At 39.9% G+C, this 19,098-nt stretch overlaps 1 protein-coding gene across 1 annotated transcript; it reads left to right on the forward strand.

The window, feature by feature from the left end:
* Positions 1–16,664: 16,664 nt before the first annotated feature.
* LOC141793921 (general transcription factor II-I repeat domain-containing protein 2-like) lies at positions 16,665–18,470 on the forward strand. Its single transcript, XM_074674795.1, has one exon. The coding sequence runs from the start codon at positions 16,665–16,667 to the stop codon at positions 18,468–18,470; it is 1,806 nt and encodes a 601-aa protein (XP_074530896.1).
* The last annotated feature ends 628 nt before the right edge of the window (positions 18,471–19,098 follow it).

Genomic DNA, 19,098 nt, shown 5'->3' on the forward strand with positions numbered 1-19,098 from the left:
TAACTGGCTTTATAATATCAGGTAGTGCAAATATGATTGTGTTCCTCCAATATGTTAACACTTACTTATTGCTTTGCATGTGGTAAAAGTTCATCTATGTCTCCTCTTTGATAGAGTGTTAGTGTTGCTGGATTTTCCTGAAAAATAGAATGTCAACTTCTACAGGGATAATCTCTATCATCACTTCTACGACTCTAGAGATGTGTGTCAGTGTCTGTCTGCTTTAACCCCCTCCTCTGCCTGTATGTTGATGTTTTGGTTGTGTCGGGATGTTTCTTGGCGGAGAGTAAGCGTGATTGCCTCAGCCAATCCCAGCGCCAAACAGATACAGCTTTTTACGAAACAAGGGTGAAGCTTTGCTCAACTTTCACTGTACTCGGGCACTGCAGCGCAGCACGGAACAAAGAGCGGACACGAGTTGGTATGCATCAATTAACCTAGTGATTAGTTTGTGCTAACATGCTAAGTCAGGTGCACAGCTCTCAAGTCTCTCCCACGTAGAAACGCAATGCTACAGGCAGCTGCTAGGCTAGTGAATGGTTTCACATACTCGTGGTCGGAAGCTGGGTGTGTGCTGCCGTTGGCACTGAGCCAAGAAGGAGGAAATTTCTTTCAAGAGAACATATATATTTTTAGACCCAGCTCTTCTACTTTTATGGTTTCCAGCACATCCTTGTGTTTGTTAATCAGCTTTTCCAGGGTTCCAACAGCTCAAGGCAAGTTAAATTTAAGACTTTTTAAGACTTTTTTAATGACGTTGGAAATCAAATTTAAAAACAAGTCAACAACGAACCACAATTGAAACAAACAAAACTAGCGAAAACACCACATGAATTACTTGGGTTAGAGGCAATTTTAACCCTTTGTTTATTTTACATAAAACATCACTTTTTACCTTTTTTTAACCCCATGTTTACAACTTTGTGCCTATTTTGCCCCTATTCATCTTTTTTGGCCACTGTCACAAACATTTTTTGTAATTTTTACATGGTTTTTGAAATTTAATTTCAAATTTATTCTCAATTTTGCTGCCATAATCAGTTTTCCTAAGCCACTTTTGGATTTTTTTTGCCAACTTTTCCTCATTTTTTTCTCTCTCCAGGTACCCTAGGTAGAACTAAGACATGCGTCTGCTTTAAAAGTTCCTGGTGCAACCACATCACCATTTTGTTAGTTCCGCTATTGTGATTATGTTATGTTGCCACGAGAGTAAATCAGGAAATTATTTAGAAAAATAGATAAATGTTACTTAATATTTTTTTACTTCAAACTAACATAAATGTTACCAATGTGTTCAAATTTTTAAGACTTTTGAAATTTGTATTTAAGACTTTTTAATGCCAATTCAGGCCTTATTTTTAGAATTATGAATTCAATGCCTTTTAAGACTTTTCAAGGATCTGCAGGAACCCTGTTTTAGTCAGATTGCACTTGTCCTTGTTGGGACACCGTTTAAATCCAACCTAAATAAAAATGATTTGCAAAACTTTTTAACTCCAGTTAGAGTGTAAGATGTGATGACAGCTACACGTTTCATAAAAGTTGAGAGACAGTGGCGACAGAAGATTGAAAAAGCTGTGAAATGCCAAAAGGAAACCCCCCGATGGAACATCTCACAATGAGTTAGGTGAACAGGACACAGGTAAGGCATGTGATTGGGTATGAAAAGAGCATCCCTGAAAGGCTGAGTCACTCTGAAAGTATGAAGAGGAGTGGTTCGCACCTTCACCAGCAAGAAGTGTAACATTTTAAGAACAATTTTTCTCCATTATATTGTAGATCATCTGAGAATTTCATCATCTCCAGCACAGAATATCATCATGTTATTTTTGAAAGTTTACAACAATTGGTCAAAAGCACGGACAAGCACATGGAGTGTTGTTGGAAGAAAAGGTGATGCAACAGAGAGGTAAACAAGACCCTGCCCCAACTTGTCTTTTCACATGAAGCTAGTATCAAATCCGTAACAGTCAGATGATTTTCTGTAGATGATGAAATTTCCAGTTTTAACATCTGTTATGTTGTATTTCAACTGTTTTCTATAAAATCTAGAGTTTCAGACTTTTGAAAATCATCACATTCTACTGGGGGGGTGAAGAAACTCTAAATGGGAAAAAAAATGTCATGTAATCCAGGCATTACAAACAGTACGGTTATAAGGACCAATAAGATCAATGTCCTAGCAGTACTTGGTGTGGGTGTAGAATTTATAAAGGTATCACTTCAAAATATCTCTTGCTCCACTCATTCATTTTTGTGTGACTGCAAAAGAAAAAAGAAAAATCATTGTAAAACACATTTATGGGCTGGTTTCGATTACCAGTCAGCTCCTCAAATGTCTCTTAGAGTCTGTGAGATTCGGCCTTTCAGAAAAGGTTGTGAAGGTTTACAAAAACAGAATGTGACTGTCTGACAGGAAGGATCTTCTCAGCCACTCACCTGGAATCATCTCAAAGACTGTGCAACAAATACTGAGGAAAACATGTTCTTACAAGACAGTGTTGGCAAAGCTAAATTCATTTTTGGGTTGATTTATATTTGGTGAAAGTTAACTTTCACAACTTTAGGCACCGTGCTGCAGGAGGCTTAATGCCTGACTGTGGTGCCTCATGGTGAAGGTGGACTGCACTGAGTTAACCTGAGGCTAAATGTGACCTTGGGCTCTAGCTCTTGGCAGGTGAACTGAGGTGTGTGAGTTTTGACTCTTGGAAAGGATTTATCAGATGGTCAGGGAAATAATGACGTTGGCTGGCCAGATACTTGTGATTGTGCCTGAGGCTCCTGCTTTAGTGGTTGGTCCCATGGGGAGTTGTTAGGGTCGAAGTGTTTTCTGTAAATAAACTGTACATGCCAAAAACAAATCCTAGAGATACAGTAATTTGAGGAGGTCTGTTTTTTTTTCTGTACACAGCTAACATAATAACAGATTAATGACCTAATAAAAGGGATTGTGTTTGTTGTAATTTGTTTAATGTTGAGCTTTGAACAGATTGGAGGAGCATGATCAAGATAAAGAGTGAGATAGAGAAAATTAAACCGAACGCAGCAGCAGACTGTGAATGAATTTCGCTTCATAAAGACCTCATTTGTATTTTATGTTTGACTTTGATGGCCCTCTGGTTTCTAAAATATGCACATCAAGCGGGGAACATCTGAATAGCTCATAATGATGTAGAAATTTATGGCTCCATTGTTTAGACTGCAGAGGTCTACTTTGGGTAGCACAGTGTACGGCTTATCTCAGAGCAAACAATGGGGCACATCAAGGAGTCGGAAATTCTGAAATCCCACTTAAGATGGATGTTCAGTGCAAGCTGAAAATCACTGTGTGCTACTGTCCTTCACAATAATTACACAATACAGGTTTTACCCAAGAATCCTGGTGGATTATCTGCTGGCAGTGTTGAAATTTTGTGAAATCAAATGTAAAAGACAGAAAGTTTTACAGCTATTTCAAAGAAAGCCCAACAGCTCTGCCAGCTGCTTCAAGTCTGAAAGAGGTCTGTGGATTATTTTCAGAGTCTGCTCAATGAGCTCCTTTTCAAACACTCACAATCTAATGTTCAAAACTAACATGTGAGGTATGACTTCAGAGCGTGACTGATGAATGGGCCAGGGTAAATGATCACAGCAGGAACACGGAGCAGTGCTCCTTAGTCTGCCGTGTTTACTTAAATGAAGCCTTGGATCCATCAAGGAAAGATATAAGTACTTTATGCTCTTGAAATATTAAGCACTCTCACTCTTCTGTAAATGCACGACTTCTTAACATGTAGGATATTTCTTCTGACGTTAAATTAAACATTTCTCACAAAGCACTGAGGGGGTTGGAAATCTTTTTCTTTCACTCTACCCCTTTTCTCTGTCATTATTTAAGTCCAGGGACAGGTTCTAAGAGAAAACATCAATATATGGTGTTTGAGTGGCGTTGGCAGCATGACAGCAGTTTGCCACCTCCGTCTTACTTATGTAACAGGAAAATGTTTCCAGCTAAAATTCAGGGATGTTTCTCTACTTGATTTAGACAGATTAGACAGTTTTTATTGTACTTCAGTCCTGGATTACAGCTGTTTGCTTTAACTGAGCTGTGACAGTTTAAAAATATTTAACCTAGTTTCATTTTCCCAACACAATTACACCAAAATACTGTCAGTAACAGAAACTTTGACCAGAATAGAATACTCTTTGTATTTTAACAATAGAAAGCATCCCCTCACGTATCTCTATTGTGCATCAGGTTTATATACTGCTGGAGAGAAACTTACATTGTCTATCACAAGAATTCACCCCCTTTGGATGTTCTACCATTTTTTTAGTGGGTGAAAATTCTGCCATCTATGACCAGTTGTTTCCAAAACTTTTGTGAATTTTGCTCCCTCTGCAGCATTGTGTGATCATGTCACACACTAATATGGAGTTCAGTGCAGCTGGTCATGTGTCTCACTGAAGGAGGGAAAATACTATGTTTTTACACACACACACACACAAACACACACAAATTAAAATAGAATCAAACCTTGACAATGGAGGTAAAACTAGCATGACAGTCTGGCATGAGGGACCGGCGAAAGCACGAGGACATGAACAATGCTGCTTCCAGCTTTTTTTAGACACACTTGGTGAAAATTGTGCCGTCTTTCTTTATTTCTAAAACTTTTGTGAATGTCACGCATGAGTGAGCAGCAGTTGATGGTGATGTCACACACTGTTAAGGAGTTTACTGCAGCTACTCATGTGACTGACCTGGGGAAAATACAACATGATATCAACTGTGATACCTCCATGAAGGTCAGAAATGGATGAAACCTTGACATTGTAGGTGAAACAGGCGTGGAAGAACACCATGAGAGACCACCATGAGGTGGCAGGGCGACGAGTCGAGGACCCACCCAACGCTGCTTGCAGCTTTAATACTGCTTTAATAATCAGTCATGGTCAATAAAATTTGGCCTTTTTCCACACAAAATTCAATGGAAAAAACATTTAATGTCAAACTAAAAACAGATTTCTATGATATAATGTCAGTCAAACAAAAACATATAGGGAAAAAATAAGTATTTGCATAATACTGCCATTAATGCATATTAAGTGCTAACATTCAGCTTTTTTCCCAGTGTTAACAAATGCATCATTAGTGGATTGACAAATGTTGGCAAAAAAATATTTTAACAATACACTTGATGGAAAAAAAAGTGAAAAATAAGTGAATGACTACCTTGATATAAATGCCAAAGTTAAGTTTCAATGCACAGAATTTAAACGTGTGTTCGAACATGGGGTAAATAGCAGCTAAGAATTGGAATCTGTCTTCTTTAAAGAACCAGTAAAGACTTTATCTGTGACATTTGCTTTCTCAGCAAACTTCAGCAGTGAGAAGTAAAGTGAAGGATTTCTTTATTGTCTTTTTGTATTAACGGTAGACAGCGCTGAACTGTCAAAAAGAAAAAGGACACAGGAGCAGAAGAAAGCCAAACAGGAGAGTGATAGAGCATGGGCTAAAGGCCAAAACACGAGTTAAACTGTAAATGATAATGTCCATTTCAACCCACATGCAGCAGTTATTCTGCAGTGATCTGTTCAAACCTAAAAGTCTATCAATAAAATGAAGAGTGAGGTTACACTGAGGTTAAGCTCTCCTTGGTAGATTAACTCCTGGTAGGACATAACCAGGATTCACTAATGTTACACGTCATGGACACGTCTCAGAGCACCGGGCTGTGAGTAAAACTGAACAGACAATCTGCTCACCCTCTGGACACAGTAAATTGTTGTTGTTTCAAACAGTAACTTCACTGTCACTTTGCGATACAATGAACAAAAATTTGTCCTGAACAAAGAAAAGTAATTTTGAAAAGAACAAATCTCCATTAATTTGCTTCCTAAACAAATGTTTGCCTTGCAACAGTCACATCTGTACAACTGTGGGCTATGGGGTTCATGGGAAACAGAGTTTTCATCCCAGAAAAACACGACTGTTTCTGGCCAAAGGTGTCACAGAACACCAAACAGATAGTCCTCACATAGACTTTAATACTGACATTTAAGTGAGTACAAATGTTTTTATTTTGTCTAAGCAATTCTTCTTGACATTGTAAAATTTTTACAAAACCCACTCTGCATTTATTTTCTCATTCTTTGTTCTTTGTTTACCCTCATTTCTTTCTCCCCTCCCCCTCCTCTCCTCTCTTCAATGACTCATACATGCTCTCCCTGTCTCTCTGGCCTTCATCCATCTCTCTGTGATGCTCAAGTCAGAATTGTCTGCAACCAACATTAAATTTGTTTTAGTCATCTTAAAAAGACAGTAAAGGTGCTTGTTTGAAGACATATTATGAAAAGATGTTTTAATCGTTGAAAAAATAAAGTCTCAAATTTGAGATGAGAACATCTGGTCAAAATGGACTGGTTGGGGTAAGATGAAGCTATTGTAAAAAAGGAAGCTTATCTTTGATGAAGACAATGTCACATTTTTGGATTCTGTCTCTATACCTGCGAATCATTTTTATTGATGGGGAGTCGGGCAATAATGCTGTGAGGATTGCAAACACTCATATATCTGACAACACTATTTGTAGTAGAGTGGGTGTCTCGAATGTACGGTGGCCCTGAAGTGCAAAACACAACAGCAAATAAACTAAACACAATGGCGAATTAACTAACCACAGCGGCAAATCAACTCAACACAACGGCAAATTAATTAAACACATTGGCAGATAAACTAAACACAACGGCAAATGAACTAAACACAATGGCAAATTAACTAAACACAACGGCAAATCACTCCAGCTCTACTGGAAGGTAGGTACTTGTGGCGGTATTTGTCGTCGGTGATTGGACGAGAGAGAGAGAGAAGGAGAACGCGCTTGATTGGACGTAAGTCCCTTTGACCAGGAAGTTGTCGGGAAAGTAGCAACGATACACAAACATAATGGCAGTTACTCGGAGATGGCGGGGTAGTGGTGCACCATGTACTGTCCAAATTGTGGAAGGAGGGGGGTTCAGCCATCACCAAGCTTTTGCAGTGGCTATGGCAAGAGGCTTCAAGAAGTTTCTTTCGGGGTCGTGGACTTTCAACAACCTTTGTTAATTTGCCATTGTGTTTAGTCGATTTGCCATTGTGGTTAGTTAATTTGCCGTTGTGTTTAGTTAATTTGCCATTGTGTTTAGTTAATTTGTCGCTGTGTTCAGTTGATTTGCGCCGCCTTTATGTTGGTGTATCATTGCTGCTTTCCCGACAACTTTCTGGTCAAAGGGGCTTTCGTCCAATCAAGCGCAGTCTCCTTCTCTCTCTCTTCCAATCACCGACAACAAATACCGCCACAAGTACCTACCTCTTCTGGTAGAGCTGGAGTGATTTGCCATTGTGTTAAGTTAATTTGCCGTTGTGTTTAGTTAATTTGCTGTTGTGTTTAGTTAATTTGCTGTTGTGTTTAGTTAATTTGCTGTTGTGTTTAGTTTATTTGCCGTTGTGTTTAGTTATTTTGCCATTGTGTTTAGTTTATTTACTTGTGTTTAGTTAATTTGCTGTTGTGTTTAGTTAATTTGACCTTGTGTTTAGTTCATTTGCCGTTGTGTTTAGTTTATTTGCCGTTGTGTTTAATTTGCTGTTGTGTTTAGTTTATTTGCCGTTGCGTTTAATTTGCCATTGTGTTTAGTCGATTTGCCATTGTGTTTAATTTGTAGTTGCGTTTAGTTTATTTGCTTTTGTGTTTAATTTGCCGTTTTGTTTAGTTTATTTGCCGTTGTGTTTAATTTGCCATTGTGCTTAGTTCATTTGCCATTGTGTTTAGTCGATTTGCCGTTGTGTTTAGTTAATTTGCCGTTGTGTTTAGTTCATTTGCTGTTGTGTTAAGTTAATTTGTCATTGTGTTTTTCCCCTTCAGGGCCACTTCAGGTACGAATGAGGCGTTCAGGGGTCATATAAACATGGAAAATGCAAAGAGAGAACAGCTATTCATATACAGTAAACTTTACAAAGACACATTAAATGTGATTGCTTATGGGTAACTTAAAAACCTGCTGATTAGCCAAGGAGGAGATGCTCTTAAGGTGGTCCACCATACCAACCTGTCAGCCTTCTCTTTAAAAAAATAGTTGTTTTGTTTAGTTTAGTTTTCTTTTCTTTTTTAATGTTGATTGGATGCAATTACTCCATTAAAAGGATGCATGATATTGTTCTAAAAATAACAGCAGCTGGCACATAAAAGAGCAGGGCACAAAAATTGATTGCAAAAAGTGAGATGAAGAGAGTTCACAGCTTGTTATATTCAGCACTTGGAAGCAAGTCGCTGTGTTTACTGTTAGTCATGTTTAATGAGCGCCCACCTACAAGTTCCTGAGTCAAAACAGATTGTGCTCGTTTGTTGTTGGTGTCTGCATGTTGCGGTGACCCACTGTGGTCAGTGAGGTGGTTGACCTGCATCTTTGTGCTCCAGACCAGACACAGCTGTGTAAATATCAAGCCGGGCCAAGCCAAGGCATGGCCGTCAGCCATCACTGTTGCTGCATGCACTGGCACCAGGTTGTTAGACCAGCAGCTTTAGTTACAAACCTCATGCCATCGTAATTCTGTAGCTCACCATCTCCTGCATCCACAGTACATAACTTGGGTATTATGTTGCTGTGGTAGCGTATGTTTGACTGTTGACACATGCATGTGAACACAATCACTCAGGGAAGTCATTTTTATCCCACTTTATTCCTCTCCAAAGTAGAGGATGTGATTTGAAGCTTCTTTCTGAATCACTGTTTATGTGCAGTCGTAGTGGGAGAGGTTAAATTTTTTATTATGTTAATGGAAGACAGGGCCCTATTTTATCATCAGGGATGTTAATTGAGTCAGACAATTTTAAAATAAGACTAAACTTTCTTGAATAATTTTAAGGCTTTCTCAACAGACGATAGTACTTGATCTGCATTAATTAGGCCAATCCACAGTGTTGAATTGTTAAACTGAACAGCAGCGTGTCTGTTTCAGCACACTGTGGGACAAAGCATTCATCTCCATCCCTTCCTTCCACAAAAAAAGGTTTAATTTCCAGCTTGTGACTTGACCAGTTGGCTCCAGTGCCTCATCTAACACCCAGCCAGAGAGCATTTATTAATGGTGTCTGGATGTCTGTGGATGCTTGATAAAATAGCATTATCAGCTCCACAAAGCAACTTGGACTGTGCAAGAAGCAGAAGCATTGCTTTTTGGAGATTTTTGTTACATAAAGTTGAGAGAGTGACAGGAAAACAACAAATACAAGCCTCTTTTACTCCCCAGTCTGTCAAAGACGTGTCATGCTCTCTTCTCAGCATGTACTGTTGTCAAAGCAAATAAAAACTCAAACATCTGAAGTGATGGGGCGCCATGAGTGGCAGGTGATGGGCTCTAACTCAGGTGTATTGAAAGATTTTTACTCAAAAGCCAGTTATTTTGTAGATCTAGGACCAATTTACATATTATTGTTCATCAAAAAAGAGACACTGAACAGCAGCTATTTCAGGTGTACTGAATTCAACAGTCAGGGAACTTGTTGAGAGGATAAATGCAAAAAACTGGTCAGGGAAAAAAAAAAGGATGCATGTCCAATAACACAACTGGGGAGATTCTTCTTTACATGAATTGCTTTAATCAGGGTGTTCACCTATATAAAACATACTGCTGATAAAGAGTGAGCAGCATTCACATACAGGGAGCAGATACAATATCACCTTTATGATGATGACATGTGCATGTCTAACAGTCAAGCTCCAAACAGTCAAGCTCCATGTGACCTTAAAGAAGATCACATCGCTCAGTTTCCCATGGTAAGCGTTAAATAAAAGTCTTCCTGATGTAGCTTTAATGCAGCCTTACTTGAACATGAAGTAAACCGGGACAGAGTCTGCACACGACAGTGATATGTAACGCTGCTGCTGTCACAGATGAGTGGACCGTGTATTTCCCCTCTTTATTGTTTGGGGTTATCCACCCAGATCCTCGTGAACAAAGACAAACTAGGTCAACAGCGTCCTAGCAGTGGTCAGTCAAGAGTACAGTATGACGCTGGGGTGGAAATTTTGATAGTCTTGAAACTTGTGCATGGACTTTTTGTTTCTAATATTTTAAACAATTAAATCTAAACAAAAAATGACTATATTGCACAGTGTACAACAGGGATGTGGGGGATAACTGGTTTCACACATAGACTGTAAAAAAAAAAGGACGTCCGATTACTCGGCACAAAGTGAGGTCTCCGCAAAAACTGCTCCCCCTGCTGGCTGGCTGTAGTATAGGTTAAAAAATCCAGCTTTCCAGTCATTCCAGATGGGCTGTGGTTGAACTTTAAAAAATGCATACTCCTCGTAGAAATGTTTCTTGGATCCGATTGTTGGGGTGATTTGAAGATAACATTTGGCTGTCTTGTATTCAAGTCCTCTTTTTTCAGAAAAATGTTGTTTTCATGAGTTACACAAGGTTAAAAACAAGGTTTTACGTAACGTTTAACAATGATTGACAAATGCTGTTCTCGTGTATTTTTTTTTTCGGGGATTGTAAAATATGCCGGTGGGTAGAGTCAAGAAGTGATTAGGCTCTCAAAAGAAAAAAATATATATATAATTTTTGTCACCCAGCTCCACTCAGATTCTCCCAGAATCCCTCACCGTCTCTACTGCGCAGAATCTGGCTGCAAACTGCTACAATGGCGGTGCCTGTGACGGAGGTATTTTGGCTTCAAAACTATACAATGATAAATGGCAAAGCCACGCTGTCCACTCTATATACAGTCTATGGTTTAAGTCTAAATCATCAAGGTAAATAAACCATAAAAAGCTCTGTTACACCAAGAGTTTCCGTCGTCACCTTCAGAAGGGGCCTGATAAATTAAACATAGCACAATCATCAGGGAACAAAAAAAGACATGTACTTAATATCTGTGCATCATTTTCCTGCACATCCTCAATGTATACTCAGGTGGCCATTTCCACCTTATTTCTTTGCCATGCCAGCCCCCATCAGAGTCTGATGGTATTTTTAATACAGTTGCAGCATCACACCACCATAATGGCGGCGCAGCATCATAACCTGCCCTGTGCAGTGGGAAAGGTGCTGCTAAAACTCTGATCTCTGAGCACATGCTCAACATGTTGAGGGACTGCTTATTAGACAGCTGTCACCATTTGTCTCTGCTAAGAGAAACTCCAGACTGTAGCTTATTTCATACAGTGGTCGACCTCATTGCAAACCTCAGAGCAACACCAACTCCTTGATTAAAAATCCTGTTTTCATTTGACAACTGCATTATGTCTTTTGTCACATTCTTTGCCCATCTGTACAAAAAGTTGAATTAATCCAATAAATGTTGTGCGCCCTCATGCCTCAGGTACTGCATGACAATCTGTTATCACATAGCATTAATGTGAACACACAGGCACAGGGTAACATAAAGTATAATGATGATGAGAGGAAAAAACAAAGAAAACCTCAATGACTCACTGAGGTGGAGAGATAGAGAGGTGAGAGTTCATAGTAGGCGTCTAGGCCACAATCAGGTCGCATAAACAGCTTTACACAGCTTTCTATAATGAAAACACAAAAACATAAGGGATGCACGATATTATCGGCACAATACTGGTATCGGCTGATAAAAGCTTAAAAACACGTTTATCTGTATCGGCAGATATGAAAATTTCTGTCGATATGCACAGCCGATAAGGTGCTATTCAGTTAGGATTATTATTATTCTCCATCTGAAAAATAAGCTCCTTAAATAAAATGTAGCACTTCATTTATTTGGACTGCAGAGCTCTGTGTCTGTCACCAGGTTGTTACAGTAGCTCTAAAATAATCAAATGCAGCATGGCTATGTTTAAAAATGCATTGTACATTTCAAGTTCATGTGATCTATAGAAATTATTTTTCTGTATTTCAATACTGAATGTCTTGAGTTTGAAAAAATAATACATTTCTTATTTATGGTAAAATCTAATGTTTTTTGTCTTGTTTTATGTGTGTTTCTTAAACAAATAAGACCGTATAAAGTCCAGTACAGGATAGACTAAGCTTTCTTTACAGTGAAAAAAACAAACAAACTTGTGATTATCGGTATCGGTATCGGCCAAAAGGGGTTTCGATGTATCGGCATATCAGATATCGGCAAGAATTCAATATCGTGCATCCCTAAAAAACATATTTTTCCAACTGTAATTGGTTATCTTCAAACCTTATTATTGAGTCAAAAGACAGAACTGCTGAACTGAACCAGTAAACTTGCATTTGTCTTTCATCAGCATCACATAAATGATATCATTTCAAATCTTGCCAAATTTGAAACGTTTATCCATAAATTACCAGATATTAATCTTTACAAGTGCAAAATACAAGTGCATGATAAACTGGTGCATAAAAATACATCAGAACACTATCAACATTTTCCAAGGGAGGACCCCGGAAATGTGAAATTAATGAATGCATAATCACCATGATGATCATGCAACTGTGATTATTACTCAGATTATAATTGTACTATCTAAAATCTCTAATTGTTGCATCCCAAAGGGCAAGATGGAGAAGAGAGTGAACATTCTTTCTGAGTTAGATACATCTCTCTGTTTGTGTCGCTTAAAAACCATCTGCCTTATGTGATGATCTCTGTTGCTAAAGTTTTGTTATAACTTTTTGTTTCTTAACAAAACAACTAAAACATACTGCCCTAGTTAACATGAAACCTGGCGTGTTGGGAGATAAAATTATTGATTCCATTTCAAATCACATGAAAAGTGTGCAGAATTATAAACATCGGTCTGACTCATGATCATGATTATTTCATCCTGATGAAAATACAGTTCCTCTCTTCCTTTTTGGTTGAGTATTTCTTTTGTTTGAATGCACAAAGATATGTTCATTATGTAAAGTATTTCCAATCTAAAAGTGGGATGCTTGGAGTCTAGCTAGGCAGAAAAGTAAAGTGCCTTTTAGAAACATGTTAGGGCATATGATGGTTGTGGTAGCTGATTTTCATCACTAAAGAGTGGAGCATTGGCCTTAGCTGAGGTCAGCACTCTCTTAAAGCCCTCCTCCTTAAAAAATCATTTGCATCCCACTTGCCTTGAAATCAGCGAGTCTCATTGATGTCGGATCACTCATCTATTCAAAGTAATGTTTTTAAAGAAACTGCAACTGATGGAAAATTACTAAAGAGACATGATTTCTATTCTCAGCCCTGATCAAGTACATAATTTCCTTGTACTCGAGGTCAAGAGAAGCAGGGCACTGAATCTGAAAGTCCATAAAGATTTATTTGAGGAAGACCTGTCCTAATAATCTCTATGGCTTCAATAAAACATGAGGTAGATGTTCCAGACTCTTAATGACTTCTGTAGAAACCTGCAGCTACAGTGTACGCTCACCGTATAATTCACAGACGAGCATACACTCATTAAATTGACAGCTAGATGTGCTGTAGTGTGGGGAAATGCCCAAACCTGGTTAGAAGAGTATTGAAATGAAGGATGTCAAAACAAGGAAATACTACCGAGACCTGGAAATCCCGAGGTAATGACTATCACATTTAGTTTTGCACAAAAAATTATGTAAGTTTTCAGTTTTTCCATCTTCAAACACTTGTCAGTTACTCTGATTTATTAAGGAACAGTGCGAGTTTGTGAGTCAGCTCTTAAGCCATGCCATGACTGGGATCGGACTCAAATACAGAAAGTGGGGCAGTGACGTGCATGATGACTTCTGATGGTTTTAGCTTCAAGGCCAGACCCAGAGGCAGGTGGACAGTGGTGGAATGGAAGTGGACCAGGTGAAGGGGCTGAGGGTAATCACATGGCAGATTTGAGTGGTAGGATGTGGAATAACATGGGAAAGTCTGAGGGCATCTGGTGGATGTCTGGAGGATGGCAGCCCTGGTTAGAGTGGGAGGAACAAACATGTACCCTGGACAGGAGAGACGGGAGGGGCTGAGAAAATTCAGAGGTCCAGGGACGACAGAGAGGGCTGTGACAAGCCAGCCATATCCTGGGAAAGCAGTTTTACCTGGTTTCTAGACTATAACCAATAAACAGTCAAAAACACCATCTGCACTTGGCGTGAATGGCGCCAATTGTGATCTAAGTTGCATCAGTTCTTGAATGCCATAAAAGAAAATTATTGCAGGCTCTGCAGAATGCCATCTGTTTGATGCTTCTGTTTTAAACCAGCACTATCTTTTCTCTGTAGCTGCTCGCTGAGCTGTAATGAAAGCGATAGCTCATACAAAGGTTTATGTGTTTGAAAGTATGACAGCCTCAGCAGATTGTAATCATATTACCTGAGTCAAAGGTGGAGTTACAGCACCTAAAAACTGACCATTATCACTGGTTTGACATCCTGCTGTTTGCAGGAAGCACTTCACTATCAGATCACCTGGCTTTTTGGAGGCCAAACAAATATCCTCTTAACATATGCTGATTCCCTTTACAGGATGCGTTGGGGCAATTAAAGTCTCTATATAAATGAAACCCCAATCTATATCACATTACATCTGGGAAATAACCATCCTATTACAAATTAACAACTCTATAAAATGTTACAGAAGCTACTATAATTTTTTCAACACTGCAGCAAGGTTTTCTCAGTTCAGGAACAACGGCAACGTTTCCTCTGCTAAACATGTAAACAGAAAATCATTAAAGCTCCTGTTTGTGTGTGTGGGTCAACATGATGTGATTGCAATGGAGTTATTTATGCTACAGATGTTTGCTGTGGAACACTCTGCCAAGACCTGGGAGTAATGATTAATTTATATGTGTTGGGATAAGAGCATGTAACCCAGCCCCATTAATATTGCTCTTTTGCAGAGTAAGATCATATCTTTGCAAATTAAATATTCATCACCTTAATAAGTCAAGAGTCTAGTCTGCATCCTACAAAAATTTGGAATTTGTTCAGAAATTAGTTACAGGTTGTAAATCTCTCCCTCTCCAGATCCCAGTTTTTTGAAATGCTTAGTCAGCCCGTGAGGAAGGAAGGGCTTTATTTGAATAATCCTCCCAGGAACGGCTATATAAGCATTATAATAAATTTCAGTCCGAACATAAGCACAAGACTATTTACTGGATGGCTGATCAGGTGGACTGGTATTATTTGAGTGTGTATGTGTGACGGACTGTCTTTATTATTCTGTTCTTTGATTGTTTAACCACTGCATGTTTGAGCATGATTATCCACATTATTGGCTGCAGAGAGCCTGGTCATTCACCTTCAACCAGCACAATGTTAAACTCACTGTAATGTTATCAAATCTGGGCTTTGGCCTTTTCACCGGCTCTAAACCCTCTTTGTCCAAATCCCTCTGCCCGTATCCCTTTGTTATAACAGGCACTAATGCGACAAACTGATTAAGCACCATTAACTTGCAAATTAGTTCCTTTGTTCTAACTTTATCCCCAACAGCTTTGTCCATTTCAAACATCCCTTGCCCAACCGAGACAAAAAAAGAGGAAGATTGTCCTGCCAGGGATGTTGCTCAATTGTCCACTTCACACTTGTACACAGAAGGATAAAAGTGTTGTTTCTGGCATCTTGCCATGCTCACGTAATAAAATATTCAGACTGGATTGAAGAGCCTGTCCCGATCAAGCTCACAACAGCAACATAAAACTGAAAATAAGAAAAGCAGACACCATTCGCACTGCTGACTGATCATGCATCTCAAGAATGTGGGTTTTCATTCAACATGATAACGAACAGAAACCAGCCATGACAATCAGGTTTTACCACAGCAGAAAAAAGAAGGTGAATTTTAAAGCTTCAGAGTGAACAGAATAAAACACACAGTAAAATTCCTCTGTATCTGAGATGGAGTGTGATGCACAGGGAAAAACAGACCTGAAACTCCTCTGTTAAATGAAAAAATGCTTACAAGACATTAAAAGAAGTGTGATTATTTCCCCAGGAGCAGCATGTAGTATTTGATCAATCACCAGTGTAGTGACAAATAAAATCACAATCAAAGCAATCAGACTAATTTAGGCTTCAACTGACTTGGATTTTACCATATTCTCCCTCATTACTGGTCTCAGATCACGCTCTCTGCAAGTTTAATGGTGGGTGTAATCAACGGTAACAATAGAAGGTTTTTCCATTAACATTAGAACAGAGTGAGGAATCATAACCCTTGCATAATCGATCAATTCAAGAGCGATAGAGGGCTGTGTCTGACCAAAGCAACTTAAAATAAGTTTAACAGTGACTAACGTCTTTGCCACTTTCAAAGTGCTCTATGATAGGTGGGTGTACTAGAGGCTTAAGTCTGGTTTCTATTGGTTTAGTGCATAGGTGTCAAACTCTGGCCCGCGGGCCAAATTTGGCCCACAGTCTAATTATATTTGGCCCGCGAGGCAATTTCAAATTAATATTAGAGCTGGCCCGCCGGTATTATACGTCGGCCGCGCTGTAACACCGCATTCACCGCTTATACTACAAATCCCATAATGCTCTGTTGTTGTTTTGGCGCGTCAACCAGGACGCAGCAGACACACCCCCTCCTCTGTGTCAGTAGCGTCTACGGTAGCAGTCGTGGATGTATTGTGATGTGTATGTCTTCTCACTGCACTCCTTCGGCTGAAAGCCCCGGCTCACCCGGCATCCCCGTGCCTCTCTCCCAGACCACTCTACGGCCTGTCACCGGTCACTGTTACCCCCAAAAATGGCGAAAAGAAAGGCAGAAAACAGAACTTTTCTGGACAGGTGGGAGACAGAATATCTGTTTACATATGTAAAAGACAAACCTGTTTGCCTTGTTTGTGGAGCCAACGTGTCAGTAACTAAGGAGTACAACATTAGAAGACACTATGAAACGAAACACCAGGACAAATATAAGGACCTGGACACGGCTCAAAGGAGCCAGAAAGTAATGGAGATGAAAAGAGGTTTGGTTTCGCAACAAAAAATGTTTACAAAAGCCACAACACAAAGTGAGGCTGCTGTAAAGGCAAGTTATATCGTGGCAGAAGAAATTGCCAAATCAGCCCGACCCTTTATTGAGGGAGAGTTTGTAAAAAAGTGCATGATGAAGGTTTGTGACCAAGTGTGCCCCGAGAAAAAGCAAGCCTTTGCTAACATAAGCCTGAGCAGAAACACAATAGCTGAGCGTACATGCGAGCTTGCTACCAATCTGCATGTCCAGTTGATGGAGAAGGGAAAAGATTTTGTTTCTTTTTCCCTTGCTGTTGATGAGAGCACGGACGCGTCTGATACTGCGCAGCTGTCAGTCTTCGTCCGCGGCGTGGACTCAAATCTATGTGTTACGGAGGAGCTTTTGGGATTTAAACCCATGCATGGCACAACCACAGGGAAAGAAATCTTTGAGGAGGTTTGCAAATGTGTAACTGAAATAAATCTGCCGTGGGATAAACTTGTGGGATTAACCACTGATGGTGCGCCAGCGATGAGTGGTAAAAAGAATGGACTGGTCGGCAGGATTCGTGAAAAGATGCGTGAGGAGAACTGTGCAGGTGAACTGTCCGTTTATCACTGCATCTTACATCAGGAATCCCTGTGTGGTAAAGCGCTAAGGATGGAGGATATTATGACCACAGTAACACAAGTTGTTAACTTCATAAGAGCCAAAGGTCTCAATCACCGCCAGTTTAAGTCTTTTCTGGAAGAGTGTGGGTCAGAATACACAGATGTGCCGTATCACACAGAGGTGAGATGGCTAAGCCGCGGAAAAGTGCTGAACAGATTTTTCGAGCTGCGTGAGGAAATATTTCAGTTTCTGGAGAGCAAAGGGAAGGACACAGCAGAACTCCGGGAGCAAAAGTTTCTGTGTGAGCTGGCCTTTCTTTGCGACATTTCAAGCCACCTCGATGCGCTGAACCTGCAGCTGCAGGGGCGGGGACGCCTCATCACTGACATGTACGCGTCAGTGAGAGCTTTTAAAACTAAGCTGTGCCTGTGGGAGAACCAGATGCTGCGAGCAAACTTTGGACATTTCCCCTGCTGCCAAACCATAAAAACGCAGATCTCTACCGCCGTTTGCGCACAACTTGCTGAAAAACTCAGTGTGCTCGGCGCTGAGTTTAGCCGGCGATTTGGCGACTTTGATGTCCAGAAATGTCGATTTGAACTGCTTAGTAATCCCTTCGCAGTTGATGTGGAAAAAGCACCAACCAACCTCCAAATGGAGCTGATTGAGCTCCAGTGTGATGAAACGCTGAAGTCCAAGTTTCACTCTGTTGGGGCCGCACAGTTTCCACAGTTCATCCCTGACACGATGCCTCAGCTCCGCACCGAAGTTGCGCAATTGCTCTCCATGTTTGGTAGCACTTACCTATGTGAGCAACTTTTCTCCTCCATGAAGATGACGAAAACGTCTCACAGGAGACGTCTGACTGACGAACACCTTTGTTCGATCATGAAGGTTTCCTCAGCTCAAAACCTGAGCCCCGACATTAATGAACTGGCATCGAAGAAAAGATGTCAGGTGTCTGGTTTGGCTGCATCAGATTAGAATCTGAAGCTAGAAGTTGTTGTTGTTGTTGAAGAATTTTGACATTTACCTCAGAAGGCTGCAAACAGGAAGGCACATTGAATTTTTATTTGAATTTTATTTAAAATGCCATTGATATGTTTTTATTATTATTATTATTATTGTTGTTGTTGTTATTTGCAACCAGATTTTGCACGCCTTCACTTTTATGTTATATAAGCCTTGCTTGGTCAATGTTAATTGTTAAATGAAAACTTGTTTGGTTCCATATTAAAAGGTTCATTTGTTCAACCTTGGCCCGCGACTTTGTTCAATTTAAAATTTTGGCCCACCGTGTATTTGAGTTTGACACCCCTGGTTTAGTGCAACCGTGAGTTGTGAGTTTGCCCACTAAGAAAGAGTCCAGCCACGGCCCTGTTGTTGATGATTTTGTTGCGTGGTGTCGGAAGTCCTACCTTCAGCTGAGCACTTAAAAAAAAGTCATGTTGATTGATTTTAGGAGGAGTCCTCAACAACCATTGAGTGTATGCAGTCGTACAATTACCTTGGTACAATGATTGATTCAGAACTAAACTTTAAAGCTAACTATGAAGCAGTAAGAAGGCTCACCAGCGGCCACACTGTTTGAGGAAACTGTCGCACTTTCACA

Source organism: Halichoeres trimaculatus, unplaced genomic scaffold (genome assembly GCF_033239565.1).
Source record: "Halichoeres trimaculatus isolate MK-OKI-2021-1 unplaced genomic scaffold, fHalTri1.1 fHalTri1_scaffold_7, whole genome shotgun sequence".
NCBI lineage: Eukaryota > Metazoa > Chordata > Actinopteri > Labriformes > Labridae > Halichoeres > Halichoeres trimaculatus.

Excerpts from the sequence above, each read along its gene's own strand:
- LOC141793921 (XM_074674795.1), top strand. The coding sequence starts at position 16,665 with ATGGCGAAAAGAAAGGCAGAAAACAGAACTTTTCTGGACAGGTGGGAG.